The 26,068-nt window shown below is 35.5% G+C and overlaps 1 protein-coding gene across 5 annotated transcripts in view; it reads right to left on the reverse strand.

Annotated features, from left to right (window-relative positions):
* DMXL1 (Dmx like 1) overlaps positions 1 to 26,068 on the reverse strand; it is a 77,875-nt gene that overhangs the window by 25,987 nt on the left and 25,820 nt on the right. For 3 of the 5 annotated variants that reach the window (XM_065661171.1, XM_065661173.1, XM_065661174.1), the window contains 19 exons: positions 25,476 to 25,685; positions 24,600 to 24,856; positions 23,823 to 24,507; positions 23,169 to 23,290; positions 22,593 to 22,682; positions 22,184 to 22,286; positions 20,064 to 20,180; positions 18,701 to 18,922; positions 16,351 to 18,039; positions 15,687 to 15,797; positions 14,196 to 14,365; positions 13,008 to 13,105; positions 12,497 to 12,662; positions 11,450 to 11,699; positions 8,706 to 9,793; positions 8,256 to 8,447; positions 7,073 to 7,149; positions 6,752 to 6,879; positions 4,728 to 4,976 (listed from right to left, as the gene is read on the reverse strand). In XM_065661171.1, coding sequence (XP_065517243.1) covers positions 4,728 to 4,976; positions 6,752 to 6,879; positions 7,073 to 7,149; positions 8,256 to 8,447; positions 8,706 to 9,793; positions 11,450 to 11,699; positions 12,497 to 12,662; positions 13,008 to 13,105; positions 14,196 to 14,365; positions 15,687 to 15,797; positions 16,351 to 18,039; positions 18,701 to 18,922; positions 20,064 to 20,180; positions 22,184 to 22,286; positions 22,593 to 22,682; positions 23,169 to 23,290; positions 23,823 to 24,507; positions 24,600 to 24,856; positions 25,476 to 25,685 — 6,024 coding nt within the window. Of the gene's footprint in view, positions 1 to 4,264; positions 4,379 to 4,727; positions 4,977 to 6,751; positions 6,880 to 7,072; positions 7,150 to 8,255; positions 8,448 to 8,705; positions 9,794 to 11,449; positions 11,700 to 12,496; positions 12,663 to 13,007; positions 13,106 to 14,195; positions 14,366 to 15,686; positions 15,798 to 16,350; positions 18,040 to 18,700; positions 18,923 to 20,063; positions 20,181 to 22,183; positions 22,287 to 22,592; positions 22,683 to 23,168; positions 23,291 to 23,822; positions 24,508 to 24,599; positions 24,857 to 25,475; positions 25,686 to 26,068 lie in introns of all 5 variants that reach the window. The other 2 variants (XM_065661175.1, XM_065661172.1) reach the window with 2 other exon arrangements.

The raw sequence follows: 26,068 nt of genomic DNA on the forward strand, positions 1-26,068 counted from the left end.
TTTCATTCTAAAGATCTTTGAATAAATAAAAAAATAATTAAAAAATCTGACTTTGTCATTTGGGATTTCAGATTACCTATTATATTCACTTTCAAATTTCTCATATTTCTAGTTAAAACTTTTACATGCTTTTTGCATTCAAAACATTTATCTTTGGTACAAATGGAAAATTTACCTTATTTTCTGTGAATATTGGAATTTTTCAGACATGGAAAATGCTTCTGTTTCTACCAAGATCTAACACATGCAGTGACATTCAAAAAGCCTGTTGCCCATCTCACCTCCCTTCCACCTTCCCAAGAAGACCTAAAAGGCAGATCTCTTACAATTTCCCCATAACTTAAAAATCAAGTCAGTTACTCTGTTTTACTGAAGGCTCTATACAAGAATTAAGCTTCAACACCGCAACACCCACTGAAAAATGCAGTTCTTCATTAAGCGATGTAAATTTACAGAAAGCATCGCCCTTGACTGCAGGCATCAACAACGATCAGCACTGCTGAAGCCCAGAACAGAGTGGAATGATAGAGACATGGCAAAGAAATACTGATTTTTATCACATCTCAAATCATTTTAGCAAATGTAAAGCCCTGAAAAGATATCTAATTCTTAGGGAAGCTACGAAAGCCAACGGAAACAACAGCGTGGTGAAAATGTACACTACTGGACATCTTGACTTCAAATCTAAAAAGAATTTGCATTTTGTAAGGTTACTAATCCTGAAATTTTTAACACTATGTTCTGCTTACTCATGGGCAATAGCTTGTGTGGCAAAGGTGATGAATTTAATGAATTAGGACTCAACATCAGCAACTGCAGTTATGCTGGAGTTTGAATACTGTATGTGCACAAGACTGTAAAATCTTTGTTCTACTTATGCACATTTAATGACTAGTGCAATCCACTGAAAAGCTCAAAGAGAGTATATATTAAGCTTTCAGATTTTTCTGAAGACATTATATATCAGGTGCCCCTGACCATGGCAGGGGGCTTGGAACTAGATGATCTTTAAAGTCCCTTCCAACGCAAACCATTTTAAGACTCTGATTTGAGGCATTTCAGTAAGTTGTGGATGGACACTTCTTCAAAATTAGATTAAGCATAATGAAAATACTTGGTGGCATACACAAACTTTGTCAACATTTCCTGCTCTGATCATCTAAGGTTTCTTCTACTGAGCCAAAAAAAACCCCTCTGTCTTTCACAGTGCAAATACTTCAAGTCAAACTTCTGGGTTAATGGCTGATTTAACTAAGAATATGACAGTAATGGTGAGAAGACAAAGACTTCAATGTAGAATAGAAAGGCCACACAAGTTAATGAAGTATGCAGTACTCCAAAGTACCATTAGAAAATAAGCCCACTGTTGCAGTCTTTAATTCTGAGTTAGAATTTAAGGCAGTTATTTTAACATTGATGTCAAAGTTTCCATTACTAATGATATCACAGGGAATTCTGCATTAAAAAGGAGCAGTTCAGAATGGCTGTTGTAGGTCCTACACAAGCTGGAAGGCTTTAAAAAATAATAAAAAAAATATTAAAATTTATATTAAAATTTTTAAATTTTTTAAATCCATCTTCTGAGATTAAGCCATTCCTGGAGACAAAGTCTAAATATGAAGATTTTTACTGTCGTTTCTGATTTGACAGTGAACCTGAGTAGCAGATATATAGTATGCTGGAAGCCCAAATCAGAAAGCTTCTAGTCCACAGCATTACTAATGCAAGTTCAGATTTTGTTGTTATTTTGGTTTATACTCTGGATCAAACCTACCCAACTGGTAGGTACAGCAAGCAGATAAATGCAAGAGTGCCAAGGGTTTGGATTTTCTTTACAATTGCCTAAGCAAACTTGGCCAAATGCTAAATTCATGTTCCACTTGGATGCTCTGTTACTTTAAACAATGTTACGATTAATAATCTGTAAAGACAGTATGTTTTCTAGGTGGTCATCAGCAAGCAAAAGCTACAAATTAATTCAGAAGATCTAATGAGAAATGTGCATAAGATGACAGCAGAACTGCACATCTTTCTAAAATTTATCCACGTATGGATAAATTTTACATGCACGTCCTCATTATCAAGGCATCTATTTCTCAAAACCTGTGGCATGTTAGGCAAAACGAGTTAAAGGAACAGCTGAGAATGTTTTTTATTTCTCTCTACCAAAGTACTCAGAAATAATAATTTCTGTTAAAACTTTAACTGCTTGGGAAATTAGGACAATCAGTGGAGAAAAATAACTTGTAATAGTCAAGTATTAGTAGATTTCTGATTTTCTACATCTGAAACCCAAAATGACAACTTTAAGTCCATAAAGTGTTCTTGTAAAATACTCAAGTTTAGGAAGTAGTTCTGCATTTAATTTACTCTTGTAGCATGGAATAATTGAACGTATGAAATGAGATTATGGATTTCTAACTGGTAAAGCCAAATTCAAACTTTTCCTTAAAAAAATTCTGGATTATAGAAAACTTACCATCTCTATATAGAGCTCAGTTATGAAAAAGATTTGAGGCAGTTTTGAAGAGAAAGTCTATGGTAAATACGATTCTGAAAAGAACTACTATGCTCAACAATGGGGTTATTTTTCAGGTGCTAATTGCTCCTTTAAAAACAAAACATATCCATAGTATTAAGAAATAATGTAAATTTTCAAATGCTAATTCAGTTTGTCAGAATGCATCCACAAAACCAAGAGACACAGCTGGAAAGTATAACATGTTAGGGAGCTCTAAAAAGCATTCAAGCTGCTGTGCTTTATTTGACCTTTACTGTGAAAAAGGCAATAAACCAATTTTTTTTTACTCAGAATAATTCCTAACAAAGGTCAGGATTTGCCAAGACTACCAGGAACTAGTTTTACATTCCTGTTATTCAGTTTTTGTCTAAAAGAAAGACTACATAGGTTGGAAGGGGCCTGATCCAACCCCTTCCTCAGAACAGGGCTGATTTAGGTGATAACTTAGTTTGTTCGTGTTTTGAATAAACCCAAAGATGGAAACTCCAAAACCCCTCTAAAATCCTCTTCCAGTGTTTAATTATTGCTATAAATTAGAATTTAAAAAGGTCCTTTCTTCCCCTAAATTTTCAGTTTCAGCTTCTTGATTTTTCCAGCAACAGTTTTACTAACTCTGCGATCAAAAACCTAGCATTCATTTTCAAGAAAAATATGCATTACAGAGGAATTCAGTATACATTTCAAAATACTGTTCTATGTAAAGACAATTATTTTATGACTTTGGAACAGTAGCAGCAGCAGCAGCATTGATACAACTCAGTATACAGTTACCAACACCTAGGAAACTTAGAATTGCCAACAGCCAGTTATAGCTTCCAACAATTCCAATATGGCAAATATATTTACCTTAAAGTAATAATGAGAAATATTTATTAAATCCCACAGTGAAAACTCATCAGATCTAGCATAAGAACCCAATTTTGATTAAAGACCTCTTAGAAAAGTATTTTCAGAGTAATGTCTAGCAAAGTCTGTATTTAAACAGACTATATTTTCAGTTTGCCTTAAAAGCAAGGTAAGACACTTTTATATATAGCATACATCTAGTAGCAACAGTAATGATATAATAAAAAATATAGTTTAAATTACATTTTATATATATGTTCAGATGTGATGTACCAAGTCACCATAGCTTTAAGGAAATTTATCCTTACTAAATCTTCCTCTTTAAAACAATCTGTAGTAACATTGCTCCTGGTTTTATAGAAGTCCAACTAAATTATAAAGCAGAAATCTATGCCAAAAAGAAAAGCATTACAGAATTAATTCTGGGCCTCAGGATAATTTGCAATCATCTGAATATAAACTTGAGGATTGTTTGCTTTCCTCACATCTTCTTAGAATACCAAACTGAGTAGCAACAAGACACCTTTTCTTCGTAAGGTCTAGAACAAACACTTAGAAATCCACATGCATAATAACGCTTATATTGACAAAGCAAACCAAGCAGCTTTCCAGCAAAGATATGAAACACTTCTGATCCTTTCAAACCATGGTCAAAGTAATTTTATATTGAATATTGATTTCAAATTAAGTGTAGTTAAAAGTACAACATCATTGCAGATTTTTTTTGAAAAAGGCCAAATTCAACTGCTGCTTTAATTAAAAAAATTTACATTGAATTTGATGTCATGGCTTGCAAACAGAAGTTTTTCCGTCTTTCTATATATGAAAAAAAAAAAAAAAATCACACATAGCAAACTGCATATAAAGAAAGGCCTAGTACTAAATCTAGTGTCTTGCCTGAAAATTTAGTTGGACTATGAGTACTGAAGGTGGTAAGGGATTTGGAAAACCCCACACATTCCATGGAGAACACTACTACCTGATGTGGGCTAGGCATTGGGAAGTGCCTACCTGCCAAAAAGAGAAAACATACTGTATTTGTAAAATGGGAATATATTCCTGTTATGAGATTACTGGAAAACTTAAAAATTAGCATTAAAAATGAGGCTGTAACAGTATTGAAAATTTTCTCTTTAAGATTAAGTTAATCTCATCACATTACAGCAGTTGTGCTACTTGGAAATGTTATTCCAAAAGGATTCAATTCTGTTTCCTACTCTATTCTACACAGTATCTACACCAGTTTTACTGAATTTTTACTGAACATGAAATATTTAAAGCAATTACTCCTAAGCTTTCAGCGGTCACATCATTTTTTCTTAAGAGATCCAGAAAACAAATATAAATAAATACAACTAACCAGGTTTTGTCTTTAACTGAAGTTGTCCTCTGCTGGGTGTATGAGCTCCTCCTCCAAAGACAGCAGACCACATCTTATTGTTAAGTGGATGAGCCATAATTCTATACAACTCATTGCTAGAATGTGTGGCTAGGCCATGAATGAACAGACTCAAGTATACTGCAGTTAGAATTTCACAAAGTAAAACTGTGAGACCTGGCTGAGCTTCCTCACCAGCAGAATTCAAGAGACGAATTAGAGCTGTTATTCCTGTTTATAAAAAAAGAAATTAGGAGAAAAAGGAAAAAAAGCATATATGTGTGTGAACATATTCCAGTTTATCATGGTATCTTGACTGGCAAATTTAGATTATTTAGTACCTTCTACTGCAGAAAAATTCTACTGTTTAGAGGAAACTGAAAACTCCACAAAGTGACATGCTGTTTATTTCCAACAGTTTATTATAGCTTTTCAGCTTCATGTTTTGGACTAACAGCTACGGAAATACATAGCAACTTTCCAAGGACAAGGGGAGGGGGGGAGGGAAATCACACAAAACCATTAAAATTTGGGGATACATCTTCAATAAAAACCTGGCAACTTTAGTTCAACTACTGGTACTGAAACTCTGATACATTTGGTTACATTACTTAGATGAATCTTTTCTTCCCTCCATGTCTCAAGCTCTCTATCTCTTTAATTCTCTGAGTAGGGGGTTAGCTCTTTACTATTCTCTACTTTGCCTTACAGTATATTCAGTACATAACATCCAAATCTTATATTTAAAATACTGATTTCTCATTGATTTGCTTGTGGTGCTTGTTTCACCAGTTCGGTTTGTAACTCCAGAGTAACACTGGAAGTTGAAATGTTAAGATTTTCACTTTACAGTGATAAAAATCAACCAAAAATCATGGGCATGAGCTTGAACTATACATTTTCTGACAAGTGTCCTTTCACCCAAGCACTAAATATCTTGTAGTGTTTTTATGCTCCCAACAATTTCTGTAGATTTTCACATCTGGCTCTGACTGTGCTGCTTTGTAGACCTAAGTGAAAACACAAATAGCAGTGGCCAAAGAACTGTTTTGTGTCATTCTGCCATTTGCACATAAATCGTGGGAGGCTATAAAAAGAAAAAAACAGTTCAAGGTGATGTCACCTGTAAGCACAATTGCTAACAATCCCTTGTCTCACTCATTAGAAATTTAACTCTGTGATTAATGAAATAAGGAGAAAACAGATGACAATCTGATTGCTTTCTAAAATCTGTAGATTCAGTAACAGAATATTACGCAGAAAAAAAAAAAATCAACAGTGGAGCATCAACAACAAAGAATGCTTAAGGTTCTCTAAAAGATTTTCTTCATGTGAAATATTCTTACTGAAAAAAAGAAATCCCATAATTTGAAAGCATGTTTCTTGGAAACACTTAGAGTTAGCAGTGTAAACTGAAGCTCATATAGACATGTATTACGTAGTTTACACTCCCTCTAATGTGACCAGTGTAGCTTCATTAACTCCAGCACACATTGAGAATTACTTGAAGTAATTCTTTGTAATTAGCTGCAAACTTGAACTTTTACAGCTACAGAAGAGCATAACTCATTATAAACTCCTCATTTTCAATAGTTAGTTCAAAAATTGTACATAAGCAACAATCATTCTGAGATGGAGCACAAACTAAGTCTTTCAAGTCCTTTCCAAGTGAAATGGAGTAACACCAAGACTCATCTGGTGCCGCCAGAGGGAGCAAGTACGGCACAGGACTCCACCCTGCTTTCTCTGTTTACCTGCCCTTTGTGACAGCCCCACTAGCATTTTTTAGCAAGAGAAAGCAATCTAAGTAACTTTGACTTTGTGAGTAACCAGAACTACAAGCTTGCAGCTTCCAAAAAATGAAAATAAAGTTTTATTATAAGAACTAACTTTTACCATGCAGCTTTTATGAATACTACTAGAAAGTCCAGAGCACAGCTACATGCTCTTATAGCAGATCAGACAATTTTTCCTTAAGAGTAAAGAAACAAATCAATGCTAGATACCTGGCCACTCAGCAGGTGATGTATTGGGAGTCACTGTTTCTTCTGAGCTTGCTGTTCTTAGAGAATGGCGCTGAGTTAATAGCACTGTCTGATACACTGTTCCAGTGAATTGATTTGCTTGAAATGAGCTGTGAAACAGAAAAGCGGATTGTCATATTAAAAAAAAAAAAAGTGGTGTTTAAAACTATTTAAGTGATCGCCCTTTCTTCTAGATGTAGGCAAGTGTGAGCACTGCCTTCTGATGCACTATATATTATACCATCACTACAGTAAGACAATGTGTTGACCATTCTCTAAAAAGTACCTTTGATAGACCTTTACCTGTAGCTGTGACCATCACAAAGACATTGGTAGATGCAGGCAGAGAGTGATGCTGCTAAGGTATGCATTACGTAGATCTGTAAGAAAGTTTTTATAGAACATATTACACTCGAACAGTGGCTAGTAATCACAGCCTTTCATGCATAAAGATTTGTAACAGCGGAACAAGCACTGAATATGGAAAGTGTTAAGTATTTATGGCAAAACTCCAGAACCTTTTCTTCAGAATTCATTTCAGATATATTAATTCACTTTGCAATGATAAGGATGAGGAAGCACTCATTTAGCCCACCAACCCATAATGACAGATCAGATCTAAAAGCAATGTGATAAATTAAGAAACAGCAACATGTTAAACGTCTACACTACAGTCATAAGTAACTATACACTAAGACAGCAACAATGTTCTAGTTCAGAATACAAAGGTTTAGCTTCAGAACAAAAAATTACAACATGGCTTATTTTTAGAAATGAGTTTATTATACTTATTTTTCTGTTTACTTTGAAAAGAAGCACCAACTAGGAACTGAGCAATCTCTTGAGTGTTCCCTAAGGAATCCCTAGTAAAAGCAAATGTGATTTGGAACCCAACACATAATAAAATTCAGGAAAAAATTAACCTAACACCTTAAGTTTGGTTTCCAGTCCAAGGCTGAATATAAAAGAAGTCTTACAGAGATATAACTTTAAAAACCCAGATTATATCTGACTGTATGAACATATATACTGTTCCCCAAAAAAGTCTTTAGTTTACTGCACTTTGCTGACAATTAGTTGTTATACTTTAAAACTTAGTTTTATTTAGATTAGGACTGAAACACAGTTTACCATTAATGTAAAAGAAGTAATGATCATACTGTCGTAAAGACAAATGTGACAACGATAGTGTAGTAGTACAGCATGTTTCCCATGACAAATGTCGTCTTGGACAAATATCCAGTCGCAAGAGAGTACAATTTAATTCAGCTTGTTGAAGCAGATGCTCAGCACCCCAAAATTAAGTAAAAATAAGTGGACATTATTTTAGCTCAAGGTAACTACTACAGAAAATATTTACATTCCACAGTTTTATTACTTGCCACAGGTATGCACACCAGAAAGTTTTCATGCTTTCAGAAAAGATTTGTTATTTTAGCAAATTTGACAACAGCAACAAGCCCAAAAAAGTGAAAGAAATACATACCTTGTTATTCTGAGTATCTGGATGAGGTGGTGAATCAAGGTTTACTATGGCATGCAATATATCATGAGTTAAGTTACCAAGATGTAACAGTGGATTAGCCACCACTGTTTTGGCACTCGCTGTACAAGCAAATAGGAGAGGTACGGAACTTTGCTCTGGCAGAGGGCTGGAAGGTATCTGTACTGACTGCTCCTAAAAACAAGCAAAAACCACATATAAAGTCATAGTACAGATTCCTGAAGGGAGCAGAACATTTGAAAAACAAGAAGGGGATTTCAAACAACAAAACCCCCATAACCTAGAGAAAACATAATATGTAAAAAGCAGTGTTATTTATACAGAACAGGTGCATACTACTGTAGGAAGACTTCAAAATAATATTAAGCACATTCCAAAAAATCTGTAAAAAGCTTAAAGCACAGAAAACACAAACTAAGCTCCCCCACATACCTGCTGAGATTCTTGCAGTAGCAGAATTAATTCCATTCTGACTGATGCCAAACCTCCACCATGAGAACCATGAAGTATACAGTAACTAAGGAACATTCTTAGGAGAGACTGGTATTTCAGGAGCCATTGTCGTCTCTTCTGAAAGTCTTCTTTCTGTAGTATACGTTTCTGCTGGTCAGCGAAGTCTTCAGTGTTTTCATGTAATGTAGCTTCCTCTGGCATCACACTAATTTCTGAGTGTGTATCTTCTACTTCAACACTATAATCACATGTCTTTTGGAGAGCTACCACTTCTCTTTCAAGCCACTGATAAAGCTGATACCTCAACTTCCCACCATCTATTTCATAACCAGTGGACAGCGTACGAAGCTCTACAGTAAGAATTTTAAGGCATGCTCTAAACTTCAGTTGTGCTGAAATTATATCTTCTGATTGACTTAGAATATCTTTGTCATCAACTACACTGAAAGACTCTGTGTAGCTAGAACTTGCTTCATATAATCTTTCAGTTTTCTTCAGAGGTTTTAGCTCTTTCATTACCAGGGAGGAATCTTCACTCTCACTTCCATCACTGTCTGACTGTAGCTTTAAGGGCTCATCTTGGAATACCACACTTGGCTGGCTCCAATCAAAGGAAAGAGTTGAACTTGAATGTCTTCCTGATGAACAATCTGAAGAAGAACCTAGACCATTCAGCACTGGCTGTGACCAATCAATACTGGAAGACTGGTCTTTTGTTTCTAACTCTTTAACTGGAGAAGATGGTGAGAAGTCTTTACTAGTATCCATTAAACTAGGGGATCTACAGAATGACTTTGACCTCATGACAACTTTGGGCATCTTTGATAACACTTCTAACGCCAGCATAGGACAACCAGCTTTAAGATGAGCATATGCAGTGGTAAAAAACAGCCGTCTTTCACCCACGTTGATTTTGTCAGCTAATCCATTTTCTACTGTTAGGCAAATGTGTGTGGAGGATGTATGAGAAGAGCCAAAATGACGTCTCAACAAGAGAGGATGTGTTCTTAAGTAGTTATAGAAGTTAAACACTGCAGGGTTACAACTTAATGAGCCATCTCCTTCACCTGAAAAGATATTGAATCATGAGGAAAAGTTATAATTCTGTATGAAGTAACCCAGCTGCAAAGTTCCAGGTTCAGAAGGCTATAAGGTCTTAATGTTCATTCTACCATTTACTTCATTGCATCCCCCTTTTCACCTTCCTTTGTACCTTTATCATTGAAGTATCTTGGGAGGGAGGACACTGTCAAACCTAATCACTACTGAAAAAATAAACTTGAGTGGGAGAGCAGATAAGACCATTAGAACAGCTGTGTTTACTTTCCTTGCAGTCAGGCCAGTCAGATCTACTGCAGTCAAACAAGACCACACTCTTGTTCAGCTTAGATTTCTCAAGTCCCCATCACTAAATGACGATACAATATTACATCTTACTAAGGACTTTTACTTTAAAAAGCCTTTACGAATTTTGGATTAGTATTTATTTTGTCTACCTCTTAACAAAAATGCAATTTATAATAAAACTAGGCAATCCATAACATTTATACATATTGTTATCAGTATTACATACAAATAAATTACACAGCAGTTCATCACCATTATTTTCATGTCCAGAAACGCAAGACTAAAAACCCTAAAAATATACAAGCATCAGCATAGGATCATTCACACAGCCTCCTGAGTCTTAGCCAAGTCAAGCCTCTGAGATTACCCAAGACAGATAGCCTTACTGTCTCCTCTTTTGGGAGTTATGGCACAACTAACTACAAATAATAGGAAAAGTTATATGAAAGAGAATCTTTAAAGTAAGAAAATAAAGCAAAACACCACAAAAAAAACCACTGAACTGATTAAAGAAGAATAAGTAACATTTAAAAATTATTTTACACGGGAGGATGTGACCAAGATGGAAACAACTGAGCATTATGTCCCTTGTTTGCTCAAAGTTATACTGAGTCGTACAGCTTCTACTGAAATCGGAGTTTAAAATTAATTACACAGCTCTGGGGATTTGGGTCTTCATTTATGCCCATAAATTTTCTCTCAGTAGCCAGGACTGAAACTAGCTAGCCAGAGCCAGCATGCTAACTACTAGGGACTCGAAACACTTAACTTCCTTGAGAACATTAAGTAATATCACAACTGATTCTTAGAAGGCCTATAAAGTGAACAGGGAAAAGAACTACTGTAGAAGATTTACATGCTATTTCAGGCACCACATGGACTTCTCTTTATGACAGCAAACATAAAAAATCTATTCAATGGCAGTTTATCATTTTGGTCAACAATTCCATTCAATGACTAAAAGCTACAAAATAACATTTCTTCTATACTTTGCTATGTAACTGCGCAAACAGAATTTTCTTCCTAAGTTATGATGGAGTCAAATTAGCTACTGAAGTTACTTTGTCTCTTCATCTTTCAGTTGCTGCTGGACAAACAGCTGCATCACTTCAGAGCCATTCTCATTATCCTGATACTTAAATATCCTGATATTCAAGGATAATATTCCTTAAAGGATAAATTCAGCATATATTCATGGGATACAGGACTACAACACAAGTCACCACATTTACTACAAAAGCCACACACACTGCTGTAGCAAACTGTTTAGTAGTAACAGTGAGCAACTGTGCAGTACTTGGCCTTGTTCAGACTATGCTTTAAGAAACGATTACTTAAATGAACAAATAGTTAAAGCCAACCTAACATATTCTTACCTCCATCTTCAACAGAATGTTTAATTAAAGTGTCAAGAGCCTTGCTATAATCTTCCAAAATCCAGTAAGCCATACTTCGTAGAAAAGGGTCACAGTGCGTGTTTCCTAAGCTCTCTTTTCCAGGACACACACTTCCCAGAATTCTCTTCTGTAGTACAGATTTGTAAGTACTAGATACTTCAAACTCTGATTCATAAAGTCTTGATATTACAAGAGCCAACTGAATGTCATTCAGTTTTTCGAGGCAGACCTGATTGAAAATAAATATATTCACAAGAACAAACATTACAATTTCTCCTCTGGCTAAAATGATCACAAGACAGGAAGTGACAAGAATCTGTTCAGACTGAGATAAGTCGGTCTATTAATTCCATAAAAAATTAGCAGGAACTATACAGAATAGCTGTAGTTAACTTTATATATAAATTCTGATTTGCAATTTCTTCAGTTTAAGTCTGACATGACAACAGATCTTTGAAATTAATTGGCATCAATAAATCACCATCAGTGTGCACACGAAGCCTCTAACCTCTTGAAGCTGGATGCTTTTGTGACAAAGCTTTACAGAACAAATCCTTCATTAGCAAAGAGATTAATTTCCTCCAAATTTTTCAGTTCAAACAGACCCAGAAAACAATTCTGGTTTGTGAAGGGATTCTAGAAGCCCACCTGCATTACTGCCAACAAGCCTTCATTTTCATATCTGCATCTTTCTAATGAGAAACTGTGTTGTTTTTATGTATAGCAGGGTAGACAAACTGAAAGCAAGTTAATGGTAGGTAGGCCTCTCATTATTACAGAGAAATTAAGCATGGGACTTTTTAGCATCACCAATATAAGAGCTAAAAGAGAAAACATACAGATCAAGGATTTCTATTTGTCATTAATTTGGGGGTGTGGGGGAGGGAAGGGAGGAGCAGGGAGGAAAAAAGCACAAAACCTGCAGAATCTTCAGGGGTCATACTAGAGCAAAAAAAAAAAGTCACATTCAATATATTTGTAAGTTTGGGACAATTTAACAGTTTTAAACATTAAAAAGTTTATTACCTCCACTGCATCTTTCAAGTGCCCTGCCAACAAGAAAAATGCTGCAGAATGTTCAAAACGCTGTTTGCCTAGCAAAGAAAAAGCATTCTTCAATGCTGCTTTACGCCATCTGTCCTCGGTAAAGTTGTTTCCAAAAAACTGTGTCATTTTAGTGTCTTTTTGGGACCTGTACATTGAACATAATTGATAAAAATATTATACATTTCCCTAGATGCATTATGGTTTTCATTTCCTCAAAAGTAAAGCAGAATTAAGCACTCATTGAAATTACAGTATATTTGAGACTAAAACTCGAAGCATCTATTTTTAGGAACAGCAACTAAATCACCTCAGTAAATTCAGGAAGCTTAAAAACTACTAATTCTATGTAGTGAATAATTAAGAAATTGAATCTCAGCTTTCAATGGTAATATTTGTACTTCTTTTGGACCACCAGCACTTTCAACTTTTTTCCCCTGAAATTATACCAGACAGTATGAAACTTCATGTAAGAGCCTGCACGCTCCCCTACCTGTATAGTCCCCAGATCACAGCCTTCTTTTTCATTGCGAGATAAAAAATGGCCGCATCAAGTGGATCATTGTTTCGCTGAAAGGCTGCTTTAGCCACCTGTGAAGACAGTCCAACAGCAAAAAAAAAAAAAAAAAATCAACCAAATTTGAAATTAATCTAAAATGGAATTCTTAGTGCTTCTGGTATCCCATGCCCTGTAGTGCTTGGAAGTTCTCTTCAATCTAGGAGCCCTCCTCTCACTACAAGCCTGACATAAAGACTCATGAAGATATCACAGCTGCAACCCTTTCTTTTGATATCACTTAGCTAATGCTTTTCCAGTTTTAGAAGCTTATTGGTAGATCAAACAGGAATTCCTACATCTGAAATCATAAAAAAATTTCATTTATTATTTGCTTTGGTAATCGAAGGACAGATGGAGTCTCTCAACAGAAGAAAAGTTGTTTACAGATTACTTTTGGAGGTTGGAAAGGAAAAAGGGGTAAGTGGCAGCAAGAATAGTCCAAGACTCATGTAAGGTAACCAGAATACTTGGGATTTTTTTAAATGCAAGGCAGGTAAATTTCACAAAGGGATGATTCATTACTGAAGATTGAAAAATGGAAGTAGAGACATGCATTTTACCACTTTGTGCCTTGTAGTCAAAGTATCCTGTGCATGTCATTTTCTAGCTCAACACATTTGGATTTTCCAAGAGCTTAAAACAAGCGATAATGAAGTTAGGCTTATGTGATAATTAAAATATATAAAATAAAAATAAAGCCAAACTAATAGATAGTTTTGTTACTGTGGAAATGCATCAATTTGCAAGACAGATGTCCAGTATCTTAGTTGACCCCACTTCTGATAGGTTTCTAAGGAGAACCTTTTACCAAATTTTGCTATAAAAACAACTATATGCTCAATCTGTATCTTGAACATCCACAGTAAGAACTGTACACTGCCACCTTCAAAATGGAATATCTAAAAGCCCGTTAGTATACTTCACACTGGAACTTGAAACCTAAAGTACTAAAAAAAGCTGCATATGAAAGTTTGTACCTACATGTACAACAAAATACAGCACAAAATATTCAAAACCACAGAACATATTTTAAAATTTAAACCCACACAAATAGAAGGTAAATGCCAGAGGACAGCTGTTTAAAAAACGTTTGGCAGTTTTGTGTCAGAATGCTGTGTTTACCTTTTCTATGCATTTCCGCAGGCTATGGATATTCCGAACCCACCATCCTATACCCATAGCTCTGAGTTCTGACCATGCTGGATCTCCTTTCTGCACTGCAGGGAGCATGCTCAGTAGTTCTTCTTCTGCTACTGAGTGAAACGCCCAGGCAAAATGACTAGTAGATAAGCCTACGTAATAAGCCATTAAAAAAGAGATTCAGTAATAAAATAATGGAGAATATGAAGTCAGTGGGGTGGGAAAGGGAGAAGGGAAGAAGGTTGAAATGCTTGGTTTAGATCTAAGTGCATTGCTGATGAGGCAACAGAAATCTGAGAATATTTTTAAGCACTATATAAGCCACATATTAAAAAAAGCTCATACAGATTAAAACATTTTTTCACCCGCAAACTCTCTGTGGAAGTTATCAAAGAACAGAATTATTGACTAAAGCTCAAAATATACTTATAGGGGGCTACTTTAAAATTAGCCATAATACAAAGTGCAACATACCGATTAAACTTTTCAGGGTTTTGAAAGGTAAATTCACTATTTTGACTCTTCTGACTTGGATTAGAAAATGCAAAGTTTCAAAAACAGAAAACAGTTTTGGGGACAGAAATACAAAATAAAATTAAGGGGAAAAAAATAGCACAAGAAAGATGGCAATTACTAAAGCAGCAGCATAGCTGGCTAAGGGCAAATGCAACTGTGGTGAAGGCCAGGAGATGTTTCTTTACACAGAAGCATGCTCAACTGCGCTTCTGCAGATGCCTTGGAGGTATTTCTTACTCCTGGCAATTCCTGAGTATCTCAACTAAAAGTACTTCATCAGAGAGCTAATTCAGCAGTACTGTGTTGTGGCAGTCCTGGCAAATTCCAATCTCTGATGCAGCTGAGGGCTGACATGCCATGAGACTGGAAGTGCAATCAACTTTCGTGATGACCAGTGAAAGGGTAAAGACGCACTTACAGCTAGTCCCTTAGATTTGATTAGGCCTAATCAAATCCATCTCATTCTGACGTCTGCAATATAAGGTTGGAACTACTTAAAACTGCATCAAAGACTACTACTTGAAATAGTCCCCTGGATAATTCCAGTATGCATACGAAAAGACATTTAAAATCTGGCAGACTGTCAGATTTTTTTTTTTCTCCAAATATGTACTAAAAACCTAAATAAATAGGTACTCTATATCTACTACATTATTCCTGAAGAGTGTTATTAGAACAACATGGTACTAGATATCTAGAACAGTTCTATATTTCTCCTAGGGAAACAGAAATTAAAAGTAAAAAACTGTTAGGGAGGAAAAAAAAATAAATAAAAATGACCAAAGTTCCAAGATCTACATAAAATAAAACACATTTTCTGCTTTGTCATATATTCATATTGAATGAAAACCAACAAAATAACTCACTGAGACATGTTAACAGCACAGCAATGATAGGTACCATATGCACCATCTATGTCACTAAGATTCACCTCATTTAAGAAAATACATCAGTTACCTTGGTGAAGCAGTTGAGCTCGATGTACAGGAGGAAGTGCAGTTGCTAGAAATGTGTGAAGCCGAACAGCCAATACAAATTTTAAACCACATTCATCAAGAGTTTCTCCACCTGGAATTAAGAATCTTTATAAGTACTTCAGAGAAACTACTAGGAGTATCTATTGGGCATCTTAAAAGAAGAAATACTTCATAATTCTTTGACTACTATTGCTTTAAATTCATAACTATAATAGCTTAATTCATAATTTTTCCCTTCAAGGAACGGGAAAGAAGAAAACAAAGTTGTGAGGTTATTTGTTCTTAATGCACAAAACATAAAAAGTGTTATCATATAAACAAATCCATAAACTTATTTCTCTACATAGTGCAACAAACACTGGCTATTAATAAAGTTGCCTCTTCAAAAGTGAGTTAGAAATATTTATGGATTGATGCACTAACACTGGCATTAATACTTAGCAATGAAAAATTTGATTTTATGAAAAAGTCTTGAAACTTTAGTTAAACAGTAAATACTGTGATGGCACAGTAAATACAGGCTATACTAAGAAACAAATCAATGACATGCTTTCATAAGCCACAAAACCATTCAAAAATAGTAAAAACTCCACAAAAAGGTTGTGAAGCACTGTAGAACATTTAACTTGGAAGAGACAGCTTACCCTGATTTCTGTCTCTGCTTTCTCCAATTTCAGTACTGGTAGTAGCAATTGTATCTGCCAAGGCCATCAATGACATTTGCTCCATTCTAGTCAGACCTGGCAAGCTTGAATGAAGCAGGTGACGAGAAAGAACTTGGGCATGCTCTGGTCCGAAGTAAGTTGGACTATACTGAGAAAGATCGATGACTTTTGGTTTCAAACTGTCTTCATCTGCATCAAATATAACTAGTTCATCTGTACTTATAGCAGTATTTTGAAAGAGATCTTCATAACTGTCACTAGGCTTATCTTTTTTATTTTGATTATTAGACTTCTCTGAACAGGAATGAGATGAATCCTCATCTGCAGCAAGCAGAGCATACAAAGGCAACGGTGGAACAGAATCTATTTCAACATAGTCTGTAGTCTCAGTTTTGCTGAATGTTTTGGGATCTCTTGCAGTACTTCCACTAGCACTGATGGTCAGAGATCTGAGCCTCTTATCATGATTAGGTTCAGATTCATTTGTAGCAACAACTTCTCCAGCAATGCATTTTACCAGATGGGACAGAATGGCTTTTGCTCTACGTACTTTACCAAGATCCATAAGTTCCAAAAGTTGATATGGATGGTACTGAGGTAAAGTGGGAGATAATGCATGAGCTGCTTCAAAAAGACCAGAATCTTCCATTTCCGTAGAAAGACCATAGGCAGATCTTTTCCCACTAAGTTTCTGTGCAAGGCTGGTCATAGATCTAGTCAACATTCGTTTTGGTGGATGCAGACCTGAGATGGCTGATAGGCTTTGTTTCATTAAGCCAGTTATAGATGGCATACTTCCACTGCAGGAATCTGTACTAACTAGTTCCTGCTTGGAGGGAGATTGCCACTGGGAGTAAACATGCATTTCACAATCCATTCCAACTACAAGAATGCCATCACGCACCCAAGACAAGGAGACTGGAAAAGGAGGTGAACCCTCTACAGATGAAACCAAGTTGACAGAGCGCAGCAGAACAAACCCAGAAAGAGTTGTAGCCTTCATACTGCCACTATGAGAGAATGCTATCATCTCCTTGCCATTTTGTTCTTGCATTCTCCCAGACAGCTGACCAAACATGTAAAGTTTGGATCCAATTCCCACTGTTAGAATATGCGAACCATCTTCCCTAGACATCCAATCTAAGTGTACCAAGTGCTTAGTCCTGGGCATAATATTCCCACCATGAGACAGAGAAACATCCTGTCGACTATATGCCACTAAATTACTATCAATACTAACACCAGAGTCTAACATAGTGCCTATCTCATCTAAATGAAGAGTCTGTTCTAGAATCCAGGAAGAACCCCCTGTAGATTCACATTCAAAAATACTAACATGCATTATAAAATCTTCAGAAAGATTACTATTTTTAGATGTTACCTGCTTGTATGCTACTGCTAATCTGTTCGTGTGTGCACAGCTAACTTCGGTTGGCCTTCCTGGAACATTAATAGCACTACTGCTAAGAAGTCCATCCTCAGTCAGCAGTGGCCACTCTTCCCATACGTAAGTGACATCACTTTGTGCACTACACTCTGGCATGGAAGAAGCTGATGATTCACTAGTAACCCTGCATCTCCAGAATCGAACTTTTCCATCAGAGCATGAAGTAGCCAGCAGATAGGGTGCACGACAAACAGGGTATATGGAAGAAGAACTCAGATGCCCTAAAATTAAACAAAATACACCTTTACTGGGGGAAATATTAAAAAGTAAGCAAAAAAGTAAAGATGTGTTTATTCAGTTACTTTATCATTCTGAAACAAAAAAAATACTGTTGTTTCCTCAAAAAGGTTGTTTGCAGGGAACAAAGGAAACTGTGTGAAAAAATACTATGAAACCTTTATCCTTTACTATTTCATGCTCTAGAGAGGAGTCAAATCATATGATTTAAACCTCTATAAACTCTCCCAAACAAACAAGCATTTCTTATTCAGAAATCTAAAAATCTTTATTAAATACTTTTTGGACTACTGGTGGTAGCCTTATAATTAAATTATGGATCCACAAAAAATTTCATGAGTGGCTGCAAAATTAAGTTTGTGGTTATATAATTCCTTTTATTATAAAAATCTGGAATTAAACAAATATTATACCTTAAATAAGACCTTTACTTTAGCATTAGTTCCAGTATCAAGATTTAAAGTCAGAGGAGCAAGTTTCAGCAAGCCTTTTGGATCCTTATACAGGCATTTTAATGTAAACAACAAACACCAAACTATTACTTTGTTTCTATTTTAAGCCCAAAGTCAGAAAGGCAAAAACTCCTTATTTTATTCCTAAGTACATAAAAAAGCCAGATAAATAAAGAAACAGAACATTACAAACCTGCTGATGGCTTTACACTTATTATCTCTACTCCTTCTGGCAAATTCAACTTTTGACTATATACCATTTTGGAAGACAGCGAGAGCCAGCTGGTGCTCTGAAGGTTTGCTCTACAGGCTTGAAACTTTTGAGTGAAAGGTGACTGGATCTTCTCTAGATCTGGTGAATAATCTAGATCTGTTTGTGTTGCCGATCCAGCTGTAGTTGAATCTATCTTTTCATCTAAAAAAGTTTGCATTGTTAATTTTAAAAAGTCAGATTTAAAGAGAAATGACTGCAAGCCCCAGATTAAATACTTCTGAAATTCTAGAACAGCTGAGAAGTTATAACTTTTAACTCCTCAGACTTAAACCAATCAAAACGACAAGCAGAAACACCAAAAGTGATGACAAGTGTTGTTAAGTGTGGTAATCCACTGAAATTAATGCTCATGAAGCACAAAATACCTGCCACCTGAGAAGATTAAATTAAGACCTCAAAGTATTACCTTACAAATTGGAGAGAAGTATTTTTCAGTAAGTTTTGTTCATATTGCCTAAAATGTAGTATCTCAGATTACATGTACAAATGTTTTATTACTTTAATAAAATTCAACAGTTGAAGTACAAATTCTATTGATTTAGAACAAGAAAACTGCCAACAGGTTGGCTGAAAAGACTTATCAGTAATGCCTTCATAGTATAAGTAGATCAGAAAAGTTGGATCTTTCATCTTCTCACCAACTTACGAAGTAATTGTAGTAATGCTTAAAATAACTGAAGCAATAGTAAGACAAATACCGATTCGGTTTTAATGCAGAAACATGCATTGTAACAGATTCCTCCGGTAAGTAGCAAATACCTGATTTATGTTTGTTTAAAATATTTAATACTAACAAAAACCAGTGAAGTATATCTTAGAATACTTAAAAGGGTCTATAATTTTGGAAGTACTTTGGTAGTCTGAAAGAGAACCAGCAGAGCTCAGAACTTCAAAACTATTCATAAATGTGATTGTATGTCTGATGTTGAAGTACTTCTGACTAAGGACAAATTTAGAACTTCTGTATAGAGTAAAAAACTGCAGAACAAAAGTTCCTGAGAAGCAAACAGTCTGAACTGTTAGGCTGTACTGAAACCAGATAAATATATCTTCCCTTAAAATGCACAAAAAATAACAAGCTTTGGGCTGAGGCTGAACTCGAAAAGCTTCAGCATTCTGAAGATTAAGAGGTAATCAAGAAAGAACAGGCAGTGATGGAAGTTTGTAATCAAAGAATTGCAGCTGCTTTTAAAAAAGCTGAAATACACCAAATAGCAGATATATTCAAGAGATAACGACATTTTTTTTTTTTTTCCAGAAAACTATAGGAAACAGCGCTTACCTACTGAGACAGGAATTGACTTCAGATGTAAATGCCACATATGTAGCAATGAACAGTTTTGCGTATACTCCACTACTATTAAGTAGAATTTTTCAGAGAATCCATTCTGCTGGTTTCCTGATGAAATTCAAAACGGAAAGATCTTAAGAGATTATACGCCAGAAAGCAGAACTAAATTTTGCTGGGTAGCAAATAATCACATTAAGCTACTACAACCTATTACTGAAATGCTATGGCCTGACTATATCCAATTCTGGTTTACTAGTCTTCTCAGTATTTTATTACAAGCAATAACCACTATGGGTACACATATGAAAAATTGCCAGTCTTATCTTTTAGAAAATAGTACATATTTGTTTGAAGTTTAAACCTAAATCCCAGACTGTACTCTCAGCTCTAAATCTTCGTTTTTCACATGCTCATCTCTTTCAGTTTCTTAGCTACCTGTTACTGGCAACTTTAACAGTTAAGATGGTGAGCTAGAGGGAGCACTAGCCTTTAAAGTGTAGGTATACAAGTTACATCTAGAGAAGAAATGCCACTTCCAACAGTTAGAAAAGTCAACAGCCTGGTCTAATGGATAGGCTTAATTGATCATAATCCAGTAAACCCAACTATGCTGTCTGGAACGCACAAGAAGTACCATGCCTCTTCCAGAAAAAGATGACATGAATTATAATATCAGTAGGAGCCCATTTCTGGAGGGTGCACCCAGCCGTTCTCCTTCCCTAGCACAAAATAAACCCATTAGAACCAAGAAGGAATATTTAGTTTAGTGACCATCTACATAAAACATGATCAAGAATAAGCTGTATTTTCCCTGTGAGTTTGCCATTGGGTTGCTTATAGTGCTACAGAAAAATGTAAGCAAGTTTGTTCCTTTTTTTTTTACATGAGCTAACTACTTATATGTTTTTAACATATATGTTTTAAACATATAACATTCTTTTAAAGAAGAAAGAGCAAAAGGTTTTAAAACTTAAGATCTTTGAAGTTCTAAAAAAATACTTTTGAATTGTATGCAAAGATGCTTGAAGTTTACTGTTTTTCAAAGGGTCCATTTAGCCCTATTTCTTACACAGCAGCAACCTATGCAGACATTTCGAACACATACAGATGAATACAGTAGCCCTTTTCTACAGCCAAACAGCTTCAATATTTTTCTTAAAGTCCTTTCTGTATCTCATACTGAAGACGAAAACGTACAACAAATTTATGCTGCAGAGTAACACTTCTTTTTGTTCTCTGTTTGATCCTATTTTTCAACAACCCATTTATGGTTTTGACTTCTACTAAGAGTTGGGTTGACATTTTCATAGATTATTGCCATTACTCCAAATCATTCAGAATTTACTTCTGCGAATATACAGTTCAGGTAGCATTTCACTAGGTGTCTCCCTTCTAACAAAAATTGTGTACCAAGTTATTATGCAACATTCTGACACTGTTGCACAAATCTGCTTGTTTTATTTAGCGTTCCCTTCACTATTACAGATGTTTTGGCATCACAAACTTTATTCTCACCAATTTTTTCACATTATTTCACTGGAACAGAACAAAACAAAATGGAGATGCCCATATACCACCACTGATGCTCTCCAGCAAGGAAAACTGATAATTTATTCCACAGCAATTCAGACCTGCCTATCCACACACTATTCATAGATTTTATTTTATGGTTGTTCCAAAGCATTTTGTTATACCACACAAGGCCTGAAGAGCTGTATTTAGCTGATACAAAGAATGAACATCCATCATGAAAGAACGCAATAAGCTTTTCTATGTCACACCCTACAACTACAGGATCTACATTTAAAACCCTTTCCCCTCCTGTAAGAAAAGTATTAGCATTGGAATGCCTACTACAGCACATGTTCGGTGTCTTGTGACTTAAGCTACTTTACCTAAAATTTGGTTGCACATTACTGAAAGAGAGTGAAACACCCATGAGTTTCACTAGACCAGATTTTCTCCTTCAGTACATAAAGAACTCAGAGTATTTGATCCTAAAAGGCTGAAAACTATATAGCAAGTCCTTTTTACTTCGTGGGATGAAAAAAAACATATATATATATATATAATACTTTGTCTGCAGTGTTCCAAGAAAAAGAATTCTTTACCAGAGTCTGATGAATTGGTCTTCTTTTCAGGTATTTCCTTCTCCTGGTTACTTAAGATGAAGTCTTCTTGAAAAACATGGAATAACTGTGTTTTCCTGCCATGCTAAGAGAATTAAAATATACACAAGGAGTGAACATGATGGAGTATACTAAATGGAGCTGTCTAAAATGGAAGCTTTTAACTTGGTAACTTGTACATATCAAAAAAAGTTTTCTCAAGAAAATGCACCATCATTACTCCCGTTCTTTTCATTTACAGGTACTATGAAACCAAAAGCAAGAATATGTCAGTATCGATTTTTAAATACCTCATCTTTTCCTGATTAACAGTTACAGGTACAGTCTTTACTATCAATACCTTTCAACCAGGCCAATTATGGTATAAAATTAGTACAGAAAAAGATCTTACTAGCTCTGTGATAGCATCCAGTTCAATGATACATCCTGGGCGAGCTGTAGATTGCTGACTTACGATGTTAAAAACTTCACCAACATATTTCTGTTCAAAAAGAGTCAGCGAGTGGTCTTGTTAACTCAGTTTTGTACTTTTCTGTGGCATAGCATACTAGGTAGGTGCAACATCATTAAAAATACTAACTAAAGCACTAAATATACACTGTTTGCAATCTACCAAGGACACAGGTAAATCCCAAATTTTATCAAGAGCCACTTGGTTTCAGTGGCTGAAAGGTGACAAGAACATCCAGAAAGACTCACATTCAGCAGCTGTCCCTTCCCCAAACTGCTTTGTCCTCTTAACTTTTCCTTAAGATGGACGTTCAAACAGAATTTGTTGCTCTGTTATTAATCCTCACACTGCAAGTGTTTCAGAGGTATTTATCATATCTGTTTTCACAAGCAGAAATAAACTACCACAATCCATGAAATCCTTAGCAGCCAGTTTAGTCAATTACTAACAAGTCTGAAACTAGTGCTACTAAATAAGGTTCCAACCTCCAAAAACTTGAGACAGCTTTTCACTAACCGAAATTTCTGGATTGGAGAGCTCACACAAAAGTTTCTTAGCATCTATTACAGCTTGATATAATCTCAAATGCTGTCCATCGCTAGCCACAAAGCAGGCACTTGGAGAATTACAGTATGCACCTGAAAAATAGGAATTCAGAAAGTGCTCAAATATTCAAACACTAGCTTACCTTTTTGTTTTTTAAGATGCAATTTTGGTATTATGAAAGAAAACAATGTAGCATAAGAAAAATTCTCTTGAATTCTTGTTAACTTCTGTTCAGTGCCAAGAACTACAAAGTTTACTGCTACACTCAGCAACCAAACTGAAGTATGTGAAAGGAAATAAGAATTCCCCTCTGCAAACCAGAGCAAAATCTACCTCAGCTTTTAAGTGTTCAACACACTCTGAAGTATGCACCAGCATGTAAGAATCTTACTGCATTAGCTCCTAAAATATCAACTACATAAAAGAAGGCACAACACCACAGCAACTCTTCATACAGAATACAGTTTCCAAGTATCAGCTGCTTGGAAATTTGTGAAATAAGAGAACTGTGCTTAACATTTTTTCCAATGTATTCAAATATAGCTATGTTATCTATTTAATAGCATTATAAGGTTATATTACTCTTATTCTAGAACGCTTCACAAATCAGGAAATGGAACTCACCAAGGCAGTAGCTGGGTATAAGTGTGGGCAGCCATGCAACATTAGAAAAAGCTGAAACATGGAGAGAATTGATCCGAGCAAGTTCAGAAACTCCACCAGAAAAGGACAGAGGCCCAACAGGGTCAACTCTCCAAAGAATAAGTTCACTGTAAACTGCATTGGGATCCTGGGATGTTACATTTGCATTGCCTCTACTCTGAAATCTTACTGGTGACTCCTGAGACTTTAAAGAATCATCTGCATGTTTTGCATTCTCAATATCTGGTGAAATTAGAGCATTGTGATGTGAGGTTGTAAGCAGCAGTGGTAATACTGAATGGCAAGCCAAGTCATTAAGATGAAAACGGTGACCACAATATCGGGATTTATGTGAAATACTGAGTACAGTTGAAAAAGCAGATTCCTCAGCAAAACTCACTAGCCACTGGTTCAATGACCCATCTGCATGTTTGGAAATCATCATAACATTAGGTGTGAAGATACTTAGTTTTAAACTGTTGGTGGATTTACTGTGTCCAGAAGAGATAAGCATAGATGAAGATCGTGTAAGGCCAGGAGGCTTTTGTTTGCCTTGCTGGATAGCTAAGTCGACATTTTTGGTACAAGCATACATCACTATGCTTCTGCAAAGAGAGTTTGCATCACCCGTCGGAAATGCAACAGGAATTCTTGAGACAAATGACACCTGGAATTTTAAGAAAAAGAGAAAGAATAAGTTATTTTCACATCATACTTCTCACTGAATAACAATGCATAACTGATGCAAAAATAAAGTACCTGCACCTGGCGAAACATGCCAGGCTGGTATTCATCTAGCCAGTCCACATGCCACACCAGCAGTGAACCATCCACAGGATGTATACTGAAGAGCATGTCAGCATTTTTACTCCATTCAGAAAGTAGTATTTCAATTTCATGATCAATAATAGCAGAAGATAAAGGAACGAAACTTGAATTTGCAGTAGTTTTCTCATCACCCAGATCCTTCTTTTCTTGGTTTCCTTTTTTTTGCTCATCTCCATTTTCATTAACTTCTAGAACACACACAGACATGAATGTAAATATTATATTCAAAAGCATAAACATAGTGAGCAATGTTATTCAGGCATTGAAGCATCTTTCAGGGCCTTTACAAACCACTCATATAAGCACAATTTAAAAATAATTAAAGTTTTAACTAGAAATCCTCTAGTGGACCTTAGTCAATGACTAAGAAACCCAAACAGTTTATATTGTGCTTTAATACTTCAATTTTTCACCATTATATGCAAATTTTTGCATGCATAGGCAGAACAAAAGCTATCATCGCCATATTATGTTATACACTAAAGCTATTTAAATTAGGTGTACATTAGTGTAAAAAAGAGTTACTTCTAAGGTTCTACATACTTTCTTAATATTAAAAAAAACCCATACTTTCATGCAAAGGCCTGAGTGCCAGCCTAAGTAAATAATACAGTTTCCACAACAATTAACTCAAAATCTCAGGAACAACCATCAACAGATTAATAAATCCTAGATAGATTTTTAAAGTCACTTGGGTACTTCTAGTGTAATAAAAGGAAACACAAAGAAATGCTACTGTAAACTGTATTCTTACATGACAGGTTGCTTTGTAAAATGAAAGCCATTTGCGTATGATAAGACTTTTACCTTCTGATCTGCCGCCCATTTGATTAGATTCCTCAGTGTTAGTCTCAGGAGAATGATGCTCAAAACTCTTTTTAAGTTGCTGCAAAAATACTTCCATGGATAAGGTAAAATGAAGTTCTTTATTGTTCAGCCAGTGCACAACAAAGGGTCCACTTGTTTCTTCATTTTCACCAAGACTCAGAGATGTTATAGAAGGGAGTAGAGGAATATCTAAGAAAAAATAAATAAAAAAAATTTGACTTTGTGAAAACCAAGTAGTTTGGTCAAAAAAGCAATTTTAGAGATTTTTTTTTTCTTAAGCAGAAACCCTACCATGAAAAATATATACTAAACGTATTGCCACTTGTCTTTCCTTTCATCAGCATCATCTCTCTTCAGTACTACATTGCGCAACTGCTACTACAAGAAATGTTCCACAGGAAGGATCTTTGGGATGTTTACATTAGGATTACATTGTGGGCCTGCACTGTTACGTTTTCATGATCTGATAGTGTTGTACAGGTTAATTTACCTTGTCTTTTGCCATTACAGCTCAGTATGAACCAAATAATAAAAGCGTAATTTCACACATTTAGTACACAACAGAGCATGCA

This window comes from Lathamus discolor, chromosome Z, assembly GCF_037157495.1.
Source record: "Lathamus discolor isolate bLatDis1 chromosome Z, bLatDis1.hap1, whole genome shotgun sequence".
NCBI lineage: Eukaryota > Metazoa > Chordata > Aves > Psittaciformes > Psittacidae > Lathamus > Lathamus discolor.